This window comes from Dendrobates tinctorius, unplaced genomic scaffold (assembly GCF_039654945.1).
Source record: "Dendrobates tinctorius isolate UK_male_01 unplaced genomic scaffold, ASM3965494v1 ptg000003l, whole genome shotgun sequence".
NCBI lineage: Eukaryota > Metazoa > Chordata > Amphibia > Anura > Dendrobatidae > Dendrobates > Dendrobates tinctorius.
This window is the reverse complement of record NW_027361671.1, coordinates 20,339,339-20,364,069: the sequence shown is the minus strand read 5'-3', so window position 1 is coordinate 20,364,069 and position 24,731 is coordinate 20,339,339. Positions and strand designations below refer to the sequence as shown.

The window sequence follows — 24,731 nt, the reverse complement described above, 5'->3', positions numbered from 1 at the left end:
TGGGTTCATCCTCGCTCCTTACACTTGTATGGAGCTAGGGTGCTGCTGTCTAGTGGGTGCATCCTCACTCCTTACACTTGTATGGAGCTAGGGTGCTGCTGTCTAGTGGGTGCATCCTCACTCCTTACACTTGTATGGAGCTAGGGTGCTGCTGTCTAGTGGGTGCATCCTCGCTCCTTACACTTATATGGCGCTAGGGTGCTGCTGTCTAGTGGGCCATCCTCGCTCCTTACACTTGTATGGAGATAGGGTGCTGCTGTCTAGTGGGTGCATCCTCGCTCCTTACACTTATATGGCGCTAGGGTGCTGCTGTCTAGTGGGTGCATCCTCGCTCCTTACACTTGTATGGAGCTAGGGTGCTGCTGTTTAGTGGGCGCATCCTCGCTCCTTACACTTGTATGGAGCTAGAGTGCTACTGTCTAGTGGGCGCATCCTCGCTCCTTACACTTGTATGGAGCTCGAGCGCTGCTGTCTAGTGGGCCATCCTCGCTCCTTACACTTGTACGGAGCTAGGGTGCTGCTGTCTAGTGGGCGCATCCTCGCTCCTTACACTTGTACGGAGCTATGGTGCTGCTGTCTAGTGGGCGCATCCTCGCTCCTTACACTTGTACGGAGGTAGGGTGCTGCTGTCTAGTGGGCGCATCCTCGCTCCTTACACTTATATGGAGCTAGGGTGCTGCTGTCTAGTGGGCGCATCCTCGCTCCTTACACTTGTATGGAGCTAGGGTGCTGCTGTTTTGTGGGTGCATCCTCGCTCCTTACACTTGTATGGAGCTAGAGTGCTGCTGTCTAGTGGGCGCATCCTCGCTCCTTACACTTGTATGGAGCTAGAGTGCTGCTGTCTAGTGGGCGCATCCTCGCTCCTTACACTTGTATGGAGCTAGGGTGCTGCCGTCTAGTGGGCGCATCATCGCTCCTTACACTTGTATGGTGCTAGGGTGCTGCCGTCTAGTGGGTGCATCCTCGCTCCTTACACTTGTACGGAGCTAGGGTGCTGCTGTCTAGTGGGAGCATCCTCGCTCCTTACACTTGTACGGAGCTAGGGTGCTGCTGTCTAGTGGGCGCATCCTCGCTCCTTACACTTATATGGAGCTAGGGTGCTGCTGTCTAGTGGGCGCATCCTCGCTCCTTACACTTGTATGGAGCTAGGGTGCTGCTGTTTTGTGGGTGCATCCTCGCTCCTTACACTTGTATGGAGCTAGAGTGCTGCTGTCTAGTGGGAGCATCCTCGCTCCTTACACTTGTATGGAGCTAGAGTGCTGCTGTCTAGTGGGCTCATCCTCGCTCCTTACACTTGTATGGAGCTAGGGTGCTGCTGTCTAGTGGGCGCATCCTCGCTCCTTACACTTGTACGGAGCTAGGGTGCTGCTGTCTAGTGGGCGCATCCTCGCTCCTTACACTTGTACGGAGCTAGGGTGCTGCTGTCTAGTGGGAGCATCCTCGCTCCTTACACTTGTACGGAGCTAGGGTGCTGCTGTCTAGTGGGCGCATCCTCGCTCCTTACACTTATATGGAGCTAGGGTGCTGCTGTCTAGTGGGCGCATCCTCGCTCCTTACACTTGTATGGAGCTAGGGTGCTGCTGTTTTGTGGGTGCATCCTCGCTCCTTACACTTGTATGGAGCTAGAGTGCTGCTGTCTAGTGGGTTCATCCTCGCTCCTTACACTTGTATGGAGCTAGAGTGCTGCTGTCTAGTGGGTTCATCCTCGCTCCTTACACTTGTATGGAGCTAGGGTGCTGCTGTCTAGTGGGTGCATCCTCACTCCTTACACTTGTATGGAGCTAGGGTGCTGCTGTCTAGTGGGTGCATCCTCGCTCCTTACACTTATATGGCGCTAGGGTGCTGCTGTCTAGTGGGCCATCCTCGCTCCTTACACTTGTATGGAGCTAGGGTGCTGCTGTCTAGTGGGCGCATCCTCGCTCCTTACACTTGTATGGAGCTAGGGTGTTGCTGTTTAGTGGGCGCATCCTCGCTCCTTACACTTGTATGGAGCTAGAGTGCTACTGTCTAGTGGGCGCATCCTCGCTCCTTACACTTGTATGGAGCTCGAGCGCTGCTGTCTAGTGGGCCATCCTCGCTCCTTACACTTGTATGGAGCTCGAGCGCTGCTGTCTAGTGGGCCATCCTCGCTCCTTACACTTGTATGGAGCTAGGGTGCTGCTGTCTAGTGGGTGCATCCTCGCTCCTTACACTTATATGGCGCTAGGGTGCTGCTGTCTTGTGGGCGCATCCTCGCTCCTTACACTTGTATGGAGCTAGGGTGCTGCTGTCTAGTGGGCGCATCCTCGCTCCTTACACTTGTATGGAGCTAGGGTGCTGCTGTCTAGTGGGCGCATCCTCGCTCCTTACACTTGTACGGAGCTAGGGTGCTGCTGTCTAGTGGGCGCATCCTCGCTCCTTACACTTGTACGGAGCTAGGGTGCTGCTGTCTAGTGGGCGCATCCTCGCTCCTTACACTTATATGGAGCTAGGGTGCTGCTGTCTAGTGGGCGCATCCTCGCTCCTTACACTTGTATGGAGCTAGGGTGCTGCTGTTTTGTGGGTGCATCCTCGCTCCTTACACTTGTATGGAGCTAGAGTGCTGCTGTCTAGTGGGCGCATCCTCGCTCCTGACACTTGTATGGAGCTAGAGTGCTGCTGTCTAGTGGGTGCATCCTCGCTCCTTACACTTGTATGGAGCTAGGGTGCTGCTGTCTAGTGGGCGCATCCTCGCTCCTTACACTTGTATGGAGCTAGGGTGCTGCCGTCTAGTGGGCGCATCATCGCTCCTTACACTTGTATGGAGCTAGGGTGCTGCTGTCTAGTGGGCGCATCCTCGCTTCTTACACTTGTATGGAGCTAGGGTGCTGCCGTCTAGTGGGAGCATCCTCGCTCCTTACACTTGTATGGAGCTAGGGTGCTGCCGTCTAGTGGGCGCATCCTCGCTCCTTACACTTGTATGGAGCTAGGGTGCTGCTGTCTAGTGGGCGCATCCTCGCTCCTTACACTTGTATGGAGCTAGGGTGCTGCCGTCTAGTGGGCGCATCCTCGCTTCTTACACTTGTATGGAGCTAGAGTGCTGCTTTCTAGTGGGCGCATCCTCGCTCCTTACACTTGTATGGAGCTAGGGTGCTGCCGTCTAGTGGGCGCATCATCGCTCCTTACACTTGTATGGAGCTAGGGTGCTGCCGTCTAGTGGGTGCATCCTCGCTCCTTACACTTGTATGGAGCTAGGGTGCTGCTGTTTAGTGGGCGCATCCTCGCTCCTTACACTTGTATGGAGCTAGGGTGCTGCTGTCTTGTGGGCCATCCTCGCTTCTTACACTTGTATGGCGCTAGGGTGCTGCTATCTAGTGGGCGCATCCTCGCTCCTTACACTTGTACGGAGCTAGAGTGCTGCTGTCTAGTGGGCGCATCCTCGCTCCTTACACTTGTATGGAGCTAGAGTGCTGCTGTCTAGTGGGCGCATCCTCACTCCTTACACTTGTATGGCGCTAGGGTGCTGCTGTTTAGTGGGCGCATCCTCGCTCCTTACACTTGTAAGGAGCTAGGGTGCTGCTGTTTAGTGGGCGCATCCTCGCTCCTTACACTTGTACGGAGCTAGGGTGCTGCTGTCTAGTGGGCGCATCCTCGCTCCTTACACTTGTATGGCGCTAGGGTGCTGCTGTCTAGTGGGCGCATCCTCGCTCCTTACACTTGTACGGAGCTAGAGTGCTGCTGTCTAGTGGGCGCATCCTCGCTCCTTACACTTGTACGGAGCTAGAGTGCTGCAGTCTAGTGGGCGCATCCTCGCTCCTTACACTTGTACGGAGCTAGGGTGCTGCTGTCTAGTGGGCCATCCTCGCTTCTTACACTTGTACGGAGCTAGAGTGCTGCTGTCTAGTGGGCGCATCCTCGCTCCTTACACTTGTACGGAGCTAGGGTGCTGCTGTCTAGTGGGCGCATCCTCGCTTCTTACACTTGTACGGAGCTAGGGTGCTGCTGTCTAGAGGGCGCATCCTCGCTCCTTACACTTGTACGGAGCTAGGGTGCTGCTGTCTAGTGGGCGCATTCTCGCTCCTTACACTTGTACGGAGCTAGAGTGCTGCTGTCTAGTGGGCGCATCCTCACTCCTTACACTTGTATTGCGCTAGGGTGCTGCTGTCTAGTGGGTGCATCCTCGCTCCTTACACTTATATGGCGCTAGGGTGCTGCTGTCTAGTGGGCGCATCCTCGCTCCTTACACTTGTACGGAGCTAGAGTGCTGCTGTCTAGTGGGCGCATCCTCACTCCTTACACTTGTACGGAGCTAGGGTGCTGCTGTCTAGTGGGCGCATCCTCGCTCCTTACACTTATATGGCGCTAGGGTGCTGCTGGCTAGTGGGTCCAGCCGTCCAGTAACACAGCCTTGCTCCACACACTTTACCGTTAGTAAAAAATACTTTATTTTTGCAAACTCATCTGGTTTCCTCATCATGGATTTAAAGGTGTCCAATGCCGCACAAATTGTGGCAGAACTGAACCTGAAGGTGTCCGCAGCATCAACACAACCACACACACTCACCAAGGGCCCCTGTGTAGGGTGTTTAGGGGCATGGATATAGATGTTGGCCAGTTTCCCCCATTACATAATCACCACCTAAAACGGAGTACCCAGCAGTATTAGTCTGTGAGTTGTCCTCTTTGGTCTCATTCAGATGTCTGTAGTTTTTCTTGTAGGTAAAAACATGAACTGTTCATCGGTGATTTAGATCTGATTTCCATCAGGGTTTGGTCAGTGTCAGTTTTTACCATCAGTGTTTCGTCAGTGACTTTCATGTATGGATAAATAGATAAATTACAAAGCATGTCCTATCCATTATCATGTTAATCATGGACTGCACTCTGATGTCATCCATGTGCTATCGGTGATTTTCACAAACCTATATAGACTTGTATGGGCAATTTTGATCCATGTCTCTGATAAAAAACAGACATGTTGCTGTGATTTTTTTTTTGCAGACACAAGGTCTATGGACTTTAATAGGTACATGTTCTATCCATGAGAAATGCAGATAGAACATGTGATTCATGGATGTCTGAATGAGGCTTTATGGTAAGGTGTTAAAGAAATGACATGTTTCTGAACAATGTAGAGACAACAAATATTGTTTGTATTAGTTCTGAATTTTTGGGCTGATGTTTTGTCATGGGGAGAAGACAACCTTGTTTTTGGAAGCCCCTATAGCACCTTTCTTTTAAAAGATACATAACTGACTAGAATGACAAGAGAGGTCAACTGGGGGACCTTCCTTAACGCTCCTGAGTCCCCGTGCAACATCTAACTGTTCCCTCACCTACCATGTGGCCTCCTCAGGACCCCCGACACACAGACTCTCATTTACCAGTGACTTTGGTAAATCTAGAATATTAGTTTGTAGATGTTCAGATATGGATGACATACACAGACAAGCACCAGATGTTCATTGTCCCTGTAAACATCATGTAAAAGTAGCCTCACGTCTCAGATATATTCCAGCGGCGATACCATGTGGTTGTCTTAGAATGACATTCAAGATTTTTAATATGAGAGTGTGATAGTCACATTAATAGCGTGACATTTGGCCGCCTGTGGTGGCCATGGCAAAGGCTGAGACAACAAATACCATAGCACATGGTGCGGCTGATCTCGGGGTCAGGGGATCGGTACTTTCTGGAATAACTTGTGTCTTACGTGAACATCAGACCCTCGCACTGGAGGCAGGTGATTATGTTTTCCAGAACTGATGTGCTATTGCTATAGGCTTACAGGCTACATTAGGAAATATTTTGGGTACAGGCACATTTATATGATCTCTACATAGTTTCGGCACATGGAGAATGCAGCAATCTGAGGAATGCTCTTTCCATCATAGCAGTTGCCACTCCGTAGTGTTACCCGATTGTACTATGCAGATTGGCCCTATATCACCTATTACTACGGGCAGATGATACTATTGTGGTGTAATATTTCGGGACATTGCAGCACACATATAAGCCCTGTGAGTTTCTTGCTGCTTAGCATGTAATGTAAGCTAAGTTTCAATGGGTAATTTGCTGATATTTCTTATTCTCCGCTGACCATATCCTCATGTCACACACCGCAGACATGTTTACCAGCAGATAGCGCAGACTTGGTGTCTGTGACATAACTCTGCTGGGCTTTCCACGACTGTAAACAGGAACTTCCTAAAGTGCCGTGCCCCATACAGCCCTGGGGGACGCTCATTGGCTGCTGATATTATACTGTTGCTGGGAGAATGTAACTGGAATTGCTGGAGGTGATTTTGGTGTTTTCATTCCAGGACGTGTTTACACCCACACTGACATTTAAGCAGATGCATCCAATATTGTGTAATCCTCCATTGCTGTGTACACACTGTCTGATCTGGGTGCAACAGGCGGATCGCTCAGATGTGGAGAGCGTGTGTTCTTTACGGTTTTTTATGACTGCTAGATCAACTTTGTATCTTGTTTTTGCAGATTTTAGTTGTTGCGTGACCACCTCAATGATTGTCGACAGGTCATTACATTCAATATTCTGAAGGCCTTCTACTTGCCAACGCTTGGTGCCAATCAATTTGTAGGACCTGGTCCATTGGTCACATCAATCCTGGTCTATCGGCCTGACAGTATCCGTGGCTCTTCTTTTTATTAGCTGGCCTGTCATCCATGCACATGGGACATTGTGCCAGGCTGGCTAATCGAAAGAAGAGCCACAGAGGGAGTCAGGAAAGTGGAGGTCTCAGGGCTCTCGTCCATTGACCACAAATTACTGGAGAGGACTGAATCATTTCCGGAATGTTGGTGAGACTCACGAAACAGGGGAGAACTTCCTGGCTATATTGTTCCCTTTGACCTCAGTTGGAGCAGCATAAATATGAGCGCATTAAGCGCTCACTAGTGGTGACATCAGGCAGCCATCATTTTATCATGTAACTTTATGGCTGTATAAAGGGAAGCAGGGGAATTGGAGCATAGAATATGGGTCGCCCTCCAGTCCCAGGGCAGTGGGGTACTCGGTACCGGACCGGTGTCAGGGGGAAAGTATCACAGCAGCTGTGACCCGGTCCGTGGCCCTGGGCGCCCAATGTCAATGGTGGTGTGTGGTTAATGGAATTGAATAGTTCGTGATGCCACCTGTGGTGTTCGGCAAGGGAGATGTTAAGCCGACGCTGCAGACAGATCCTCTGGGACAGATGGTGGGATGCAGCAATGGTGGTATAGCCCTCCACAGGCAGGGCTGTTGTCCCAGGGCAGTGTAGATGTGGGGACACCTCGATGGTGTAGTGTCCGGCACAGGGAATGTAGCAGTGCTGGCGGATGCAAGAAGGAATGGAGGACACCAGGGCTTGCAGTTTAAACGCTTTACTCACAGTTCTTGGTAACCACTGGTGCCCACCTTCCATGCCGTGTCCTCTGGGGCAGAGACTCAATCAACCTCCCGGGCAAGTTAGGCTTCTCCTCTCCAACACTCCGCCAACATGTACCTTTCCTGAATGACTCCTCTATTGCGCCTTTAATGTGAAGAGCTCCAGTACCGTGGTACTCTGAAGTTCCTCCTGTCAGATGTTCCTAACAACTCTACTTGTATGACAGACAGCTGTAGCCTCTATTGGGGACTCCTTTCTCCAGAGTCCTGGCTCTCTATTCAGTTGCTGTTGTGCCCCAAGTCTGGGATGGGAGTAGTGCATTTACAGTGAACTACTCCACCGGTGTCTGCTGCAGAACCATAAGTGTCCATACAACCTCGGAGACCGGGCCCCGGCCTTGCGCTGAGAACCTATAGGCAGGGTTCCTCTTCCAACCCACAACTCCTCTCTGTTCTCCTACTCCTTCGTTCCGCGCTGTTCCTTCTCTCTCTTATGGAAGCTTAGGTTGCAGTTCTAAGTCTTTCTCCTTCTGTTCCTTTCCTGTGCCAGCTGGCTCAGGTCACTGAGGCAGCTGCAGCACTCCTTCTTCTATTCCTCCTCTAGGGAGCTCGTTCCACTAAGACCAGTCCTCAGCCTTGCCTGACTGACTGTCTTCCTCTGCCTTGAGCTCCCGTCAGGCTGACCTCCTGTCAGCCTGCTCTCTCACTCAGACTCTCCGTCTGACTGAACTCCAATTCTCAACTTTCCCACTCTTTTAGATCTAACTCCACCCACCTCCCAGCACATCTCGTGTTACGAAGCAAGGACCCACGAAAGGTGCTCTGCTACCCTCTAAGCATGGAGCCGCAATCTGGTCCATTGCTGAACTATCCTGTGTGTGGGTGCAGGTGGAGTGTGGAAAGGAGTTCCCAACTTACCTAGGCGGTGGGGCACTACACCTTAGGAGAAGGTGCAGTACCTCTGTGGCAACTGAGCCTAGGGGCGCCACAAATATATCAGACCTTATGTCAGTTCTGTATGTGAGGAGGGACCCTTCTGGCACTGATTATGATGGGCACCTCACTGGTACTATTGTATAAGGGGGTCAAGCTGTCAACATTATTTTCACAGCATTCAGATATTATGGTGTTAAAGGAGGTATTTTAGCAGTCCAGTAATGCCTCTCCATCGGTCTGAGGAAAAGCTCAGACATGTCAATGGCCCTATAGACTCTCATAGTTAAGAGTGCTATTCCGGGAAAATCATGGATATCACTTGTACCCAAAAAAACAGATGTCTGAATGAGGCCTTAATATGCTGCTAAATAAGTTCTGATAGGAACTAAAATACCGCATGTACGGCAATAACAGTAATGATGACACACCGTCTGACAAATACATAAAACAGCATTATGGATAATTTTTTTCATAATGTTTTGAAGATTTCTCCTTTTTTCCCATTTCATATCAAAAATCTATTTAAGGCATTGTTCAGATGAACTTATTAAACATCCTGTGACCGACCGCTGTAAGTCTACATGATAGTTCACGTGAATCTTTTTGTACACAGACTGATGGGCTGCAGGTAAAACATTGTAAAGTGTACAGTTTGGATCTGTATTCTGGATCAGACCCGCCTATTTTAAATGGAACCTATCACCAGGTTTTCCCAATATAAACTATGGCCACCACCTTAAAAGCCTCTTTTACAGCACACTACCAAGCTGTACATAAGTCCCATATAGCCAAAAATATACCTTTTATTATCCCCCCATATGGTGCTGAATAAAGACCAGTGATGTCCATCACATCACACTGTATGGGTGGATAATAAAATATATGTTTTTTGGCTATGCAGAGAATGTGGGACTTATATACAGCTTCTTGCAAGACTACTGTAAAAGAGGCATTAAAGGTGGTGGCCGTAGTTTACATTGGGAAAACCTGATGACTGGTTCCCTTTAAGTCAATGGGATTGCAACATTCAGATTGCCATCCGTATGTCACGTGTATATCATGAATACATTAAAATTATTACAGAAGAAAACTGTATTTGACCTTTATTGTTTATTGTTCCTTTTAAATATGGACGCCGACATACAGTACCTGCCAAGTTTTTCAAGGGGAAAATGCTTCAGGAAAATGCCCCAAAATGACACACAGATCTGTTCAGAGTTTATCTAACTAGCCATATCCATACTTGGCAATAATCCTAATTTTATTTGAGATATCCCACAAATTAAACCAAAAGAGATTGTAGTTTAGCAAACCCACAGCCAAAAGTGGACGATCCCTGGTGGACCTGTGGTGCTTGTAGATGCCCCCAATTTTGCATTCCATGTCTAGGTTCACACAATGAGATATTTGGTCTGAGTGCTGTCCATGAAACCAAATTGTAGTGTGAAAAAAAATCACAGCATGCACTAGTTACTTGTGTGTGTGACATAAGACTATTCAAGTCTATTGCCAAAGATCAACTGGATTCCAGTACAGCCTCCGATTTTTATGGATATATGGCAATTCTATTCCATAGGAAACTGTATTTGGTCTTATAAATTTTTTAATAGCTGCTGTATAAAAACAAATGGCACACAGAGGACAAATGAGACAAAAAACATCCAAATTTTTCTGTCTGAAACTCGATTTTTATACTCTGGTGTGAACTTTATGGTTGGTAAGTAAGCATACGTGTTCCTCAGAGGATAACCTGTCTCTGCACCAGCACCCATGACAATATTCTCAGTACTACATGTCTGGGTCTAAATTCATACTGAAAGTAGTCATCACGCTATCCATATACTGGGGAACATCTCTTACATTAATGTGAATCAGTCACCTATTTTTTCGACTATGAGCTGCGGCCACCGCCATCAGGGGCTTATCTACAGTATTCTGTAATTCTGTAGATAAGCCCCCGATGTAACCTGAAAAAGAAGAAAACAAGTTATATTATACTCACCCAGGGGCTGTCTGGGTCCGGTCCGGGTCCAATGGGTGTCGCGGTCCAGGTCCGCGCCTCCCATCTTCTAGCGTAGCGATGACGTCCTCTTCTTTGCCGTTGAGGGCAGAGCAGAGTACTGCAGTGCGCAGGCGCCGGACCTCTCTGACCTTTCCCGGCGCCTGCACCGGAGCCGTGATAGGAAGCAAAGAAGAGGACGTCATCGCTAGAAGATGGGAGGTGCCGGACCCGGACCACGACATCCATCAGACCCGGACCGCCTCTGGGTGAGTATAACTCATTTTTCTCTTTTAGGTTACATCGGGGGCTTATCTATAGCATTACAGAATGCTGTAGATAAGTCCCTGATGGCGGTGGCCGCATCTCACATACGAAAAAATAGGTGACTGATTCCCTTTAACAGGATTACTAAAAATAACAGTGTTGGGGTGAGGAAGGACGAATCAATAAGTTATCTTCCTTTCTATAATCTGTGTCTGGATATCACCGGGAGACAATGAATATTGTCCTTGAGTCGTCAGGATACTACTAATAATAGGCAGTGGTTATAAATATCAGCGCTATACAATGTGCAGTACCATGACACTTATCACACATGGATTGTATCATTGTCTCAGACGTAAATACTTTGTGCCGGGATTTCCCTGTTCTCTGATAATGCTGAACTGATGGGGGTTAAGTTAGGTCAGTTTGTTACATGAGATAGCCACAAATCCGAAGTTCACACTTGGAAGGCTTTGTGCACATATTATGTATTTGTCACTTTTTTGCATTTTTTTCTCAGCATTTTTGCTACAAAACCTGAAGGATTTCCTAGTCTCAGCAAAGTGAATGAGAATCCTGAAGTCTCATGCACACGTTGCTTATTTTTTACGTGCAGATTTGGTGCAGGATGTCAATTCTTTCAGAGTTTTTGCGGCAGATTTCTCCCTTGCTAATCATTGGGGAAAAATCTGCAATAAAAAGTAAAAAAAAGTGTCAAAAACATAACAAAAATGCAGCAAAAACGCACGTATTTTATGCCACGTTTTTCCTGCCAAGAGATGCAGAAATGGTGCAGAAATTTCTGCAGCAAATACTTACAATGTGCACGTACCCGTACAGGGCTACACGCTCTCTTCTGTTTCCAAATTACCAGAATAATTACACTACATGTTCTTTCCTCCTAGGTATATGCCCCACATGTGTTTCCTCAATACTCTTCCCCATTATAAACAACAACTGAAGTATCTTCTCTTCTTGTTGTCGATCCCTTCTTCCCACTATTATAAGGCCCGTCTGCAGAGTTTGGCACCTAGGTTTGCCCTATATGACAATCACAGCTCGCCCCCACCCTGCCCCCGCATGACTACAGCCCTTGTATATTTAGTATTGGACCGGTGCAGACCATATGTGTACTTCTTCCTTACTCCATCCTTTCCCTCTGCCCATACTGCGCCATTAGACATGTTTGTTCAGCAGTAAAGTCGTGAAAGGTTCTTTTCAGCCTCTTTTATGTGACATTGTGTGTTTTGAGCACAACCTGCCATTGCTTTGAGTAATGTTGACAGATTGCGGTGACGTCACCCCCTAATATAGCCGAGGTTACTGAGCTTCTACTGATGAACCAGCTCCACTATTTTTAGCTCAGCGTTTAGCTATGGAATAAAAATGTTGGATTGACAAATTGCTAAATCTCAGCTAAATGCCTCCAGATGGTTAGTTACAGTATTAATATTGTGTCTTATTAAGTAAAATACTGAGACCATACACTACAGAAACACTTATTACCCGCACTGTGCAATACATCCAACCCTACACACTTTTTATAAAGGGATATTCCCATCTCAGTCATCCATGAGTCATCCATACAGGGGTTTGGGCCCCGGAAGAAAAGAAATGCATAGCTGTGACTATGTATATACAGTATATATGTAGTAGTATGTATAAAGTAGCCATATTGCGCTTTTTCCGGAGTCCCACCTAATCTGGTCAGCACTTGGACTCGGTGATGAACAGCTCTACTGAGAATAAACCTTTATTTCCTGATACCACATGGAAGGTATATTAATACCGCCATACTACCATTGCTCTAATGATCGGTGAGGAGACAGCTACTAAGATAACAGCTTCATGCTTTCCATAAGTGAAAATTCAGCTCCTGTGTCAATAAACTCTGATGTCCCTCAGAAAAGGGGTTTCAGCGCTTATGTTTTTCTCCAGACCAGGCCATCTGTGGAATGATGAACTCCATACATGGGAAACGGTCTTATCTAGAGTTTATTATACACATACAGATGTGTTCATCCCTAAATGGGTGGTCTACTACTTGGAATTTGATACGCTATCCTAAGAATGGGTCATCAATATCAGATCGGTGGTGGACTAAGACTAGGTATAGGCTTCTTGTAGATCGGGTGGTAACCAGACGTAAACATGAGAAAAGCTCATCTCCGTACACTGGGTAGTGGCCGTTCTCACGCTCTGAGGCTCAGCTCTGAACAAGTGAAGATTACGGAGTCCACTGACTACTAATATTAGGACTAAATCATCAGTATCTAATTAGTGGACAACCCTTTTAACTGTTTCCAAACCCTTTGGATATCCATCACCCTTAGGATCCCATGTTAATCATAAGAATATGTTACATATTTTTGTTTACTGGATTACTGTGATGGACGCCCCTGATGGATGACATCTGTCAGTCATCCATCACCTACAGAAGGCCCAGGCTCTGTAACAAGAATATGCCCCAAATAGCAGAAGGAGGCCATAATCATAACTGACTTTAGCTTATTTATTTATAAGGTCCACTTCTAATAGTTTTAATCACAATTAGCCTTCTAGATCATATTGATGATTTGTCTTCTGTGTACAATCTTAAGATTAGAAAGAAATGAACACACATATTCTATTCTACATAGGAACCTCTATCACGACCTCTATAGCAATAAGGTGCAAAATGTTACATTACAAGAACACAATGCCGCAAACCAGGAGAAATGAGGACATGAAAGCGATTAATGGGGTTTTCCAGGTTCAAAATACAGATGATAGAGTTGATAGTCGACAGTGCTGAGAGTCGGACCCCAGTGATTGGATATGAACTGTCTCAACCTGGAAAATCCTTTTAATGTTTATATGTACAGTCATAGCCAAAAGTATTGGCACCCTTGAAATTGAAGTATTTCTCCTAGAAAATTATTGCAACTGCACGTTTTGTTATATACATGTTTGTTTCCTTTGTGTGTAATGTAATGTTAACCTGCGTAAGCCTAACGTCATTCCTAACTCTAGGCCTACGCCTAACACTAACCCTATTATCAATCCATAACTCTAATTAGGGTTAGTAAAAGTGTAAAACTATAAAAGCAGATTTTAGTAATGAATCGAGACTGTACTGAATGATGCGCACTGCACCTAATTCGATCCAATACTGACTTCATTGATTACTGCTTTTTTTTATTCATTTTTCATCATTGCTTATGCAGAGAGCAGCAGTGGAGATCAAATTGTCATTGATTGCTGCGCTCTGCATAGGCAGTGACTGAGATGACAAAACTCACTTAATTATACTGAGCATTGTCATTTCCATCTTACCTGTTGCATTCTGCATAAGCTGCTCCATGTGGGCACTTACTGTGCTGGCGCCATTTAGGTCACACTGCAGGTGGTATATGAAAGCGGCGGAGAAAGAAAATTTGCACCCCAATAAATTGAGACAACTGCCTCCCTGTACATCCCCTACTGAATTTATACATTAATTGCAGCAAAATCAACCCTTGGATGAATCTGTCAGTCGCCAGCAGAGGCAGGCAATTGTTTCTCTGGTTTCTATTACATAAACTGTAAAATGATCACTAGCAGAAATACAGACGTCACCTTGTAACCAGGGGAAGAGGATAACCAGTGCAGACAGCCCCGACAGTCTAGAAGGGGGCAGCAATGTCACCCACTGTGACAAGGGGCAGAGTAAGGAGGCTCGCTGTGAAGCGTTCAGAGCAATTTGGACATGCAAATCATTCTTCTAGGCGTCTGCACATCCCAATTCTCACTATATGGATCTGACTTCTTCATAATGAATATATTGCAGGAAAGATAATGAAGTTTGCATTTTTAATCTCAACTCATTTCGTGATGGTGGATTTCCATCCAGTGGTATTACTAAACCTTACCCATGATTTTTCTGATCATGACTTTTATTTTTAAGCATCTACTTTGGTTCATGCCCTGATAAGCCAGATACATACAGAATAAGCCAAGCAATATTCTGCTTGCACTGTTTGGCTGAGTGCTGTTTTCAAAGACTAGCTCTGATAGTTCATATATACATTTACTGCGTATATTTAGGGCTAATAAATAATTACAAGCAAAAAATACATGTGACAACATTTATATTAATGATGTGTATTAAGTTGTGTAATTCATAGTTTCCATGATAGTGTTATGCAGATTTGTTATTATTACTACTATTATTATTACTACACATATTATATTATTCGTAACAACACTGCGAAATGCGGTAACAGTTTATTGGTTTCACTATGGCTGTATCTACCCAAAGACTCAATCCTGGCAACACCCCATATTAGCTTATTGGTAATTGTAATTCCCCAAATGTTTGCTCTCCTTAAAACTATCAGGCCTCATTAACCAGACGAAGGCCAAAAGTGTATTCTTTCGGCCTTTTTCTGGCCGGTATGCGTCTCCAGACCATTTGTTTGCTATATAGGAAAGTGCAGCAGACTTTGCTTTCCTATACAGAAGACCACTGGAAAAAAATGTTTCCCTCTCCGCAGAATGGTGGTCACTGTCTGGCACCTATCTCCTAAGTGTTGGCGTCCATCTGTGGGCGCAGATGCAGTGTGTACCTAGCTTTGCTCTCTTTTGCTTCAGCTCTTCCTGGTCCACTGCCCCTGTTCTTTGGTGACAGGCTGCAGCGACTATGTTATGGCTACAGCACCTGACTCCTGCAGCAAATCACTGGGCGCAGCGTTCTTGTACCGACCACCTAGGCATCCCCGCTACTCCCTGCGCTTGCCTGTATCTCTCTGCTGTAGTCGTGCCATCAATGCTGCTACCATTTCAACAGAGACCACAGGTGTGAAAGGAGGAAAGTAATTTTTTGAGGATTTAGACTTCTTTAAGAAGAGTGAGCCTTTGGTATATTAAAATGTAAAAATGGAGAACCCCTTCAAGTATGAATTGAACTACTTTATTGGTCTTAAAATGTTAAAATATTCATGTATTTCCATGAATACAAGACTGTGTTACACAGCAACACTCATCTGAACCAATGTTTTCTTTTTGCTCTATCCTTTGTATCACCTAGGCATTAAGATATGCACTTTGTTTCCATTTATGCAGCCATCCAGCTTTATTTCCGCCCTGCATGGTAGAAAAATAGCCAGACGGAAACTGTTGTGTGTATGAATCCCACATTTTTTTATGGGATTGTTACAATTCATCTTGCACTTCAGTTGTTGCGCCAAATTAGTGGAAGAGCTGTAAACGCTATGGTCTGACATGAAAGAAGAGCAAGACGTCCTATATGTAATGATCCCCACAGAGATCTGATCTCAACATCAAGTCTGTCTCAGATTACATGAAGACACAGAAGGAATTGCACAAGCGACATCCACAGAAGATCTGTGGTTAATTCTCCAAGATGTTTGGAACAACCTTCCTGCCGCGATTCTTAAAAAAAAACTGTGTGCAAGTGTACCTAGAAAAATTCATGCTGTTTTGAATTCAAAGGGTGCGCACAGCTAATATTGATTTGAGTTAGATTCCCCCTTTGTTCACTTACTTTACATTTTGTTACTTGATAAAAATAAACTATTAACACTTCTATTAATGCAAATATGTTTATCTTTCACCATTTTTTCAATACCTGCCTAAAACTTTTGCCTTTGTCCTGTAGCCTGATCCTCTGTTCTGTTTGTCTAACTCCCTCACCAATAGGATGTCAGATCAGGGAAGGCTGGCTGGCCACAAAACCCTCTCACCAGTAGGATATCACGCCAGGGGAGGCTGGCTGGCCACAAAAACACCATTTCACCAGTAGGATATCAGAGGAAACTGGATGGCCACATAACCCCCTAACCAGTAGGATGTCACATCAGGTGATAAAATGAAAACCTGGCACTCAACTTAATGCTTGGTGAGGCAGTTTATTGTAGTACCAGAAAACGTTTCGGTCAATATAGACCTTCATCAGTTACGTGCTAGTATGTTTGAAAGTAGCTTGAAGGAGGGCGCTTTTTATGTTATTCACTGATAACGCCAGTAATCAAATGGTCAGAATGCTGCTGTAACACAGGATAATCTTAATAGTTGAAAATATCAGCGCAGCCTGGTCCTCCTGGACGTGGGTAAACACCACTTATCCTCCATCAGGTGAGGCTGGACGGCCACATATCTGTTTACCAGTAGAATGTCACGTCAGGGGAAGCTGGCTGACCACAAAACCCTATGAACAGTGGGATGTCAGATCAGGGAAGGCTGGCCACAAAACCCTCTGACCAGTAGGATGTCATGTCAGGGGTGGCTGGCTACAAAATCCTCTCACCAGTAGAAGGTCATGGAAACCGTCTGGCCACATAACCCCCTAACTAGTAAGATGTTACATCAGGGGAGGCTGGACAGCCACATAACCCTCCTCACCAGTTCTGCTAGATGACCTTTGCTGTAGCACAGGGGAGGGTCATAGCTGGGAATCAGCATGTGGGCTGAGCTGACAAGGCTTCCAGGAGACGAGTGCCGTACCATGGGATCAGCACCCCACAGCCTGGGGTGAAGACACCGCTGCAGCAGTTATACTGTAACATAAGGGAGGGTCAGGGTGCTGATGTTTTCGGCCAGATCTCAGTGAGTAGCATGCATAAGCTGAGACATGTATAACATTGTATAAGCTCAGACGTGTTTGTGTGCCAGAAGGTGTGTTCTTGCTGCTGCCAGATTTATAACTGATTTGTGACAGCAGCATTGACATACAGTATTAGTAAAAAAACAAGCAAATGAAGACATGTGCCTCGTCCTAGGCATGTGCGCTCAAGAGCCTTATTACAAACACAGCCTTGGGTCTCACCATTTATTACACTCCACATCTGTGTATCATCTCCTGTAAACTCTTACCCTGGTAAATGTTAAAATGTTTTTGCAGGACCTTAATATTGATGACATATCAATACTATGAGGATCAGACATCTAGGTACCCCACTGATCAGCTGATTGAGGGGGCTGTGACACCGTACACCTGGCAAAGCTCTGTGCATTGAGTAGTACTGCACTTCTCTCAGATTCACATGATGGTCGTACTACTGTAGCATTGCTACTTATCTGCACTGTTTGGGATAGGACTGTTATGTATCCCCTGCAGGGCGGTATCCTGTAATTATCATGTGTTGGTATCATTCTGCAATGCTATAATAGTTACCGGTTCTTTGTGTGTCAGCATTGCTTGGATTCATTATAGCACCATTATTTATGTGGTATCATGGCAGTAATACTAAAGAGAGATCCACAAACTTAGTCACAGTCTAAGTAGACGTACGTCCTTATGGTTTCAAAACATCTCAAAATGTTTTGTGCTGGTTCTTAACATAAGTAACCTACAAAACAATCCAAGGTCTCTCCAAAATGAATTTAGAAAAGGAGATTTGAGAATCTTAGTGAATGTATGTGTGTTTAAAAGATATTTGCCAGGACCCCAATCCACCACCGTTCTGCTTCAGGGCCTTATATCTATATTCTAATGTCTCAAAACAACCTTTATAGCTGTGCCAAAATCACTCCTAATATAGAAAGTATCTAGAAATAGTCCAACAAATCTTCTATTTCCGGGGCTAATCCCACTTTGGGTCCTATAATCACTTCCCCTCAGTGTGAGTGACTTAGTCACGGTCCTCATCATATCTTCAGTGCGTGCTCTAGCCCAGTCTGACATGACAGTAAAACATAGGGCTAGGGCTACATTGACACTTTTTAATTATTGAGCAGCAACTGCCCTCGACATGAGTATATTGAGTTACATGCAATTTTGTGGACTGCAGCTGTCATTCAATAGTTAAAACCAATCCATAGTGCTGTAGAAACCGGTGTATGGCTCCGGCCTTGAATTAGAGTGTTTTTGGCAAGAGTTACACATCAATGCCATGAACTTATAGCAATTTGTCAGGCTACGTTGCACGATGAGCTTTTTGCAAGTTTTTCATATTGCAGATTTCTTGCACCATTACTACAAATATTACATAAATTAGGTTACTTGCATTTCTTCATTGCGTTTTTGAATGCTTTTTTTTACATTTGTTTTTATCGCGCTTTTGACGCTGCAGTTTTTATCTTTTTGTTATGTCATGTTTTAAATAAAGCTGCTTTATTTTTGATACTTCCTGATATTTGAATTTGACAAAACTTTATTGATAGTCATGTGCAGATGTGTATCCACTGCAGAATTGCCCTAAAAATGCATGTGCGTTTTTTAGCTACGGATCTTCAGCATCTAATGCAAGTCTATAGGGAAAATCTGCACATAAAACGCAGCGCACCCACAAGGGAAATTGACATTCTGCACGTTTGAAACCATAGCTCAGTTTACGCTGAGTAAAAACGAAGCCCAGTGGGGGCAGGAGGTTTCTATAAATCCCATCCACTTTGCAGGACCTGTAAGACGCTGCGTTTTGAAGCAGCAAAAATATGCAGCATCATAAACTCATCGTGGGCACACAGCCTTAACATATGGACATCCCTCCCTTTGATGGAGAGCACAAAACCCATTTTATTGTGATTCTGTTGCAGTAAAATATTTTAGGATTGCATTAAACTGAACACTAATGAGAAAAATAAATATTTCAAAGAACTTACATGTCTCCATGGACCAATCCATAAATCTCAGTTATGTGTTTATGGTAGATACTTTTGAGAATAACCAGGTGCAGGACAACAACAACTGCCGGAAGCCCCCATCCCACTACAAAGAAGAGGAGATGCCGTCGTTCTGCGTGTTCGTCGTTCATCACTAGAACATACCAGAAATTAATTGCCTATAAAATAAAAGTGATAACATACAATAAACAATAAAATACATACTGTAATACTTTATATTTATACAGTGGGGAAAAAAGTATTTAGTCAGCCACCAATTGTGCAAGTTCTCCCACTTAAAAAGATGAGAGAGGCCTGTGATTGACATCATAGGTAGACCACAACTATGAGAGTCAAAATGAGAAAACAAATCCAGAAAATCACCTTGTCTGATTTTGGTTTCATCAGACCATATGAAATTCTCCCAAAACTCTTCTGGATAATCCAAATGCTCTCTAGCAAACTTCAAACGGGCCCAAACATGTACTGGCCAAAGCAGGGGGACATGTCTGGCACTGCAGCATCTGAGTCCCTGGCGGCATAGTGTGTTACTGATGGTAGCCTTTGTTACGGTGATCCCAGCTCTATGCAGGTCATTCACTAGGTCCCCCCGTGTGGTTCTGGGATTTTTGCTCACCATTCTTGTGATCATTTTGACCCCACAGGGTGAGATCTTGCGTGGAGCCCCAGATCAAGGGAGATTATCAGTGGTCTTGTATGTCTTCCAATTTCTTATTATTGGTCCCACAGTTGATTACACACCAAGCTGCTTGCTTATTGCAGATTCAGTCTTCCCAGCCTGGTGCAGGGCTACAATTTTGTTTCTGGTGTCCTTTGACGGCTCTTTGGTCTTCATAACAAGTTCAAACAGGAGCCATTACTACAGGCAATGAGTGGAGGACAGATGAGCCTTTTAAATAAGAAGTTGCAGGTCTGTGAGAGCCAGAAATCTTGCATGTTTTTAGGTGACCACAGACATATTTTCAACCATAATTTGAAAAATAAATCTTGACAAATCAGACAAGGTGATTTTCTGGATTTGTTTTCTCATTTTGACTCTCATAGTTGTGGTCTACCGATGATGTCAATTACAGGCCTCTCTCATCTTTTTAAGTGGGAGAACTTACACAATTGATGGCTGACTAAATACACTAAATACTTTTTTACCCACTGTAAATTTAAATTCAGAAATGGTAAAAATATAAAAAGAATGAATGGGGTTTATCAGGAAAACACATTGGCCTATGTTTAGATCAGAATCTTTATCGACTTGCCTTCTCCGACCAGGACTACAGTAACGATCATGGGATAAAGGGGTTCTCCAGTGTAGATGACCCCTTATTAGAGCATTCTGAGGCATGGTAAGTGGATTTCCAACATGAGAACATCCTGAATTGGCTAAACAAGAGAAATCAATATGGTGCAGCTCCCTGTTCTGGAAGACCATCAGCTTATATAAAAGTCTGTAACCTCTTATGGGAGAATAGTTGCCGATCTGGTCAAAAACTTTCAACATGTCTTCACAGTTTTGCCACAGTTTTTGTATTTGAGTGGAAATTTCTCATCCATAAAAATATTGCTTTGTACTCATTTTCCTAGAATCATAATAATTTTAGAAAATGTGCACATTGCTGGTATTCTGAATGTTTAGCCAACTCTGAGTCTTGTTCTAGGAGCTTCTAATAACAATGGAATTGTAAACTGATCTGCAAACACTCATAGAGGTCAATATAGGTTGCAAGTTTCTTCCAATGTATGTAAGTTATATGCAAGACATAAGTCAAGTCTGGAATTTTTACATCAAAAGCCATAAAAGTCACACAAATGTATTTGGCCACATGACTTCTCACCGTGCAACCCTAACTTTATCCACTGAAGCAATAAAATCTCAATTCAATGATTGCAAGCATATTTTGGAAATGATGAGCTTGTGCTTGTGCTTCCAGAATCTCTCTCTGTAACTCAGAGGAGACTTCGGCTACAACCACTCTCGGTTGAAGAATGGAGGAAGGAGGTTCTGAAGGGGACACAGAATCAAAACTTCGGGATAAGGCATCCACCTTTACATTTTTCAGAACGTGATGGTAAAATGAAATCGAGAAAAAAAAGTGCCCACAGAGCCTGTCTGGGGGTTAATCTCTTAGCGGACTCAATATCGGCCAGGTTTTTATGATCAGTGATGACCGTAATGGGATAAGCAGCCCCCTCCAAAAAATGCCTCCATTTTTCGAAGGCCAATTTAAACGCTAACAACTCCCTGTTGCCGACATCATAGTTGAGGCATGGTCGCAACCCACCATCTTTTTTCTTTACAAAGAAAAACCCCGCTGCCATAGGTGAGACCAAGGGCCGAATATGCCCCTTGCGAAGGCTCTGTTTGATGTACTCTTTCATAGCTTGGCGCTCAGGCCCGAACAAACGAGCCTTGGGTAATTTGCCTCCAGGTACTAAATCAATGGCACAATCATAAGGTCTATGTGGTTGGAGCGCCTCAGCCTCGCTTTCGGAATATACGTCTTCAAAGTCTCTCAGGTACTCCGGAATACCCTCCAGACCGACAGACGACACAGATTTTATCGGATTAACAAAAGGAACCGGGTTAGAACACAGACCATTATCCTTACATCCCCATCGGGTGATCTCCCCCTTCACCCAATCAATGAGAGGATTGTGGCGTTGCAGCCAGGGCATCCTCAATACCAGTTCTGCAGGCAGATTATTCATCATGAAACAACTTAACTTTTCCACGTGAGTGGAACCCACTTTCATAAAAAACTTCAGACATAAAGCAAATTCCATCCCGGGTAAGAGGGGATGAATCCACAGCCACAATTTTAACAGGGTCTTTCAACCTCACTGTCCCTATTTTATTAAGAGTCACAACTTGGGCATCAATCAGACTAATGGAGGAACCATAGTCAACAAAGGCGGTGGTCATAACAGGATGACCATCAAGTTCCAATTCAACCTGGAGCACCATCTTTGTAAGCGAGAAAAAATGTACCTGGGAGTCTGACAACCTCCTCGATTATTGCCCAGACTCAGTCATTTCTCTGATGGTTTCACTGAAGAAGGGCAGGAGGGGCAATTCCTTTTCCAATGTCCAAAGGCTCCACTGTAAAAGCATAGTAGGTTGTTTCTATGGTGCCTTCTCTCTTTCTCCTTAAACGAGACTGACCCAATCTCCATGGGCTCAGATACAGGTGCAGTGTCACACAATTTGGGGTACAAGGGAGACTCTTGTTGTATCATTCCACTAATACGGAGTCGCCAGTCCATATGGACCGCCTGCATCATGGCGTACTCCAGGGTATCAGGAGGAGAATGTAATGCCAGAGCGTCCTGCAAATGGTCCGACAGGCCCCTGCGGAACAACCCCCTCAGGGCGGAGTTGTTCCAGGATACTTCGGCTACCCAACGTCTAAACTCTGAGCAGAACCATTCAGCAGAGTGCCTCCCCTGTGTCACACTCATCACCAGACGCACTCTATCAGGCTCCTCATAGATGTGCCCCAGAGCCTCAAAAAACAAGGTCACCGACATCCGTTAAGGAGCAGAGGAAGAGAGAGAGAAAGCCTATGCTTGCGGAGCACCTCGAAGTAGGGAAATGATGACCCCCACCCTCTGGAACTCATCCAGGGAGGAGGGCCTTAGAGAAAAAAAAAGCTTGCATCCTTCTCTGAATGACCTGAACTCTCTTTTATCCCCTGAGAAAGGGTCTGACAATTTAACTGGAGATTTGGGGGAAGCTAATGACACATCTATACCCCCAGAACTAGGAGCTCCTGCAGTGACAGCCCCCTGCACAGTATCCACCAACTGTTGCTGGGTATGGGCCATCATGCGCTGTTCCACATTGATTTTATGGAACGTTTGGTCAGGTGCTTGACCAGATCAGCCAAAGCTTGCATGGGATCCATGAGGATAACACCCCCTTTTTTTTCCCCTCAGAGAGAAAAAAAACTGAAACGGTCAGCCATAATGTCAGGAATACCGCACTGCACTTACTCACTGAGCCAGTGCGCATGTCTTGAGTAAAACAAACTGTGCCCAAAGATACCTGTGGAGCGGGGCAACAGCGGTGAAGATGCATGCTTCAGACAAACAGGACCTAAGCACGTGACTACTGGGGGCATGGCCTAAGCTCCAGAGAGCTAGGAGCTATAGGAAAACTCCTAGAAGGGTAACTACGGGACAAAATTACCAAGGGGCATAGACAGTGACGTAAACCAGATCAGGCTGGGGTCAAAGCACGAGATAGCATGACAGTACCAAAGGGTTAGACAGAATGAATAATCAGGACGTAGCAATAGATCACTAAACCAAAACGGGCAATAGATGGTACAATAGGGACAAACTGTAACGGAGTAACAATAGCCAAGCCAGGAGGTCAGAATCCGAGAAAACAATAGTTCCAAAACATGAAACAGAGAACAGAGTGAGCGGACAGACCAGGTCATACATGGGAGGCAATCAAGCAATGCAGTATACAAGCACACCAAGGGGTCAGACACACAGCCAGAACAACAGTATAGCTGACAGGGAATCCTAAGGGGGCTTTACACTTAGCGATATCGCTAGCAATATCGCTAAAGCGTCACCGATTTTGTGACGCAGCAGCGATATTGCTAGCAATATCGCTATGTGTGATACTTACCTCCGACCGGCTCCCCCGCTGTCTGCCGCTGATCGTGCGAGATAGTGCAGCTCCATTTCTCGTCGGGCGCTTCCTGCTGGCGCCGACGAGCGACGCGTGGACGCGGGCGGAGGACGTCAGGATCGCCGCGTCTGAAAGGTAAGTAATGACCGCCGACCATCGCTAGTGAGATCTGTCTGTTTGGCAGCTCACTAGCGACAATTTAGTGATGCACCAGCGATCCTGACCGGGTCGTATCGTGGTCGGGATCGCTGGTGCATTGCTAAATGTATAGGGGCCTCTAGTCTGGAGTGAGTATAAATACCCTGCCCAGATCCAAAGGGAGGCCAGCAAAAGTGAACCATGAGAGAGCAGGACATTAACCATGTCCTATATAATGACATTAGTAAGCTTGTGAGCAGGGCCCCGACTCCTCCTGTAACAGTTGAATTACAGTATGTGATATTTTATAGAGTGTTTATTGTCAGCTCATGATTCTGCTTAGTTGTAAAGTGCTGCACAATATGTTGGTGCCATTTAAATAAAAAAAATTATTATTATTAATGAGTTCAGGTTATATATGTTCAGTCTGTCTTCAATGAATCCTTTATTAGCCTAACTAAACATTTTTTTTTTAAATCTGGTACTTATAGAAAAATAAAAGTTAACGTAATTTTACAAAAACAACCAAATACACTATAGTCTTCATTATGTGTCTAGGATGTAATTGTAAAATCTATAAGCCATTTCATAGTTGACAGTAAATATTGAAGCAAAGCTATAACCTCGATGCAAGGGGACTCCCCTGATGTGACTTTGCCTAGTGGTGAAAACAGCCATGGCCTCATTCATCAAACATTTGTTAATTGCATAATTGTCCTGGCGATTTAAGACGGTAGAGTGTTGTGCCTTGAAAAGTTGGTGGTAGCGGTGGGATCTGCGTCATCTGTCGGCTGTTATTCTTG

General features: G+C 45.3%; 1 protein-coding gene across 1 annotated transcript in view; it reads right to left on the bottom strand.

The window, feature by feature from the left end:
* Positions 1 to 24,731, bottom strand: part of ADGRV1 (adhesion G protein-coupled receptor V1) — a 732,030-nt gene that overhangs the window by 60,356 nt on the left and 646,943 nt on the right. The window contains exon 86 of the mRNA XM_073580638.1: positions 19,131 to 19,309. Within this exon, the coding sequence (XP_073436739.1) occupies positions 19,131 to 19,309 (179 nt within the window). The remainder of the gene's footprint in view (positions 1 to 19,130; positions 19,310 to 24,731) is intronic.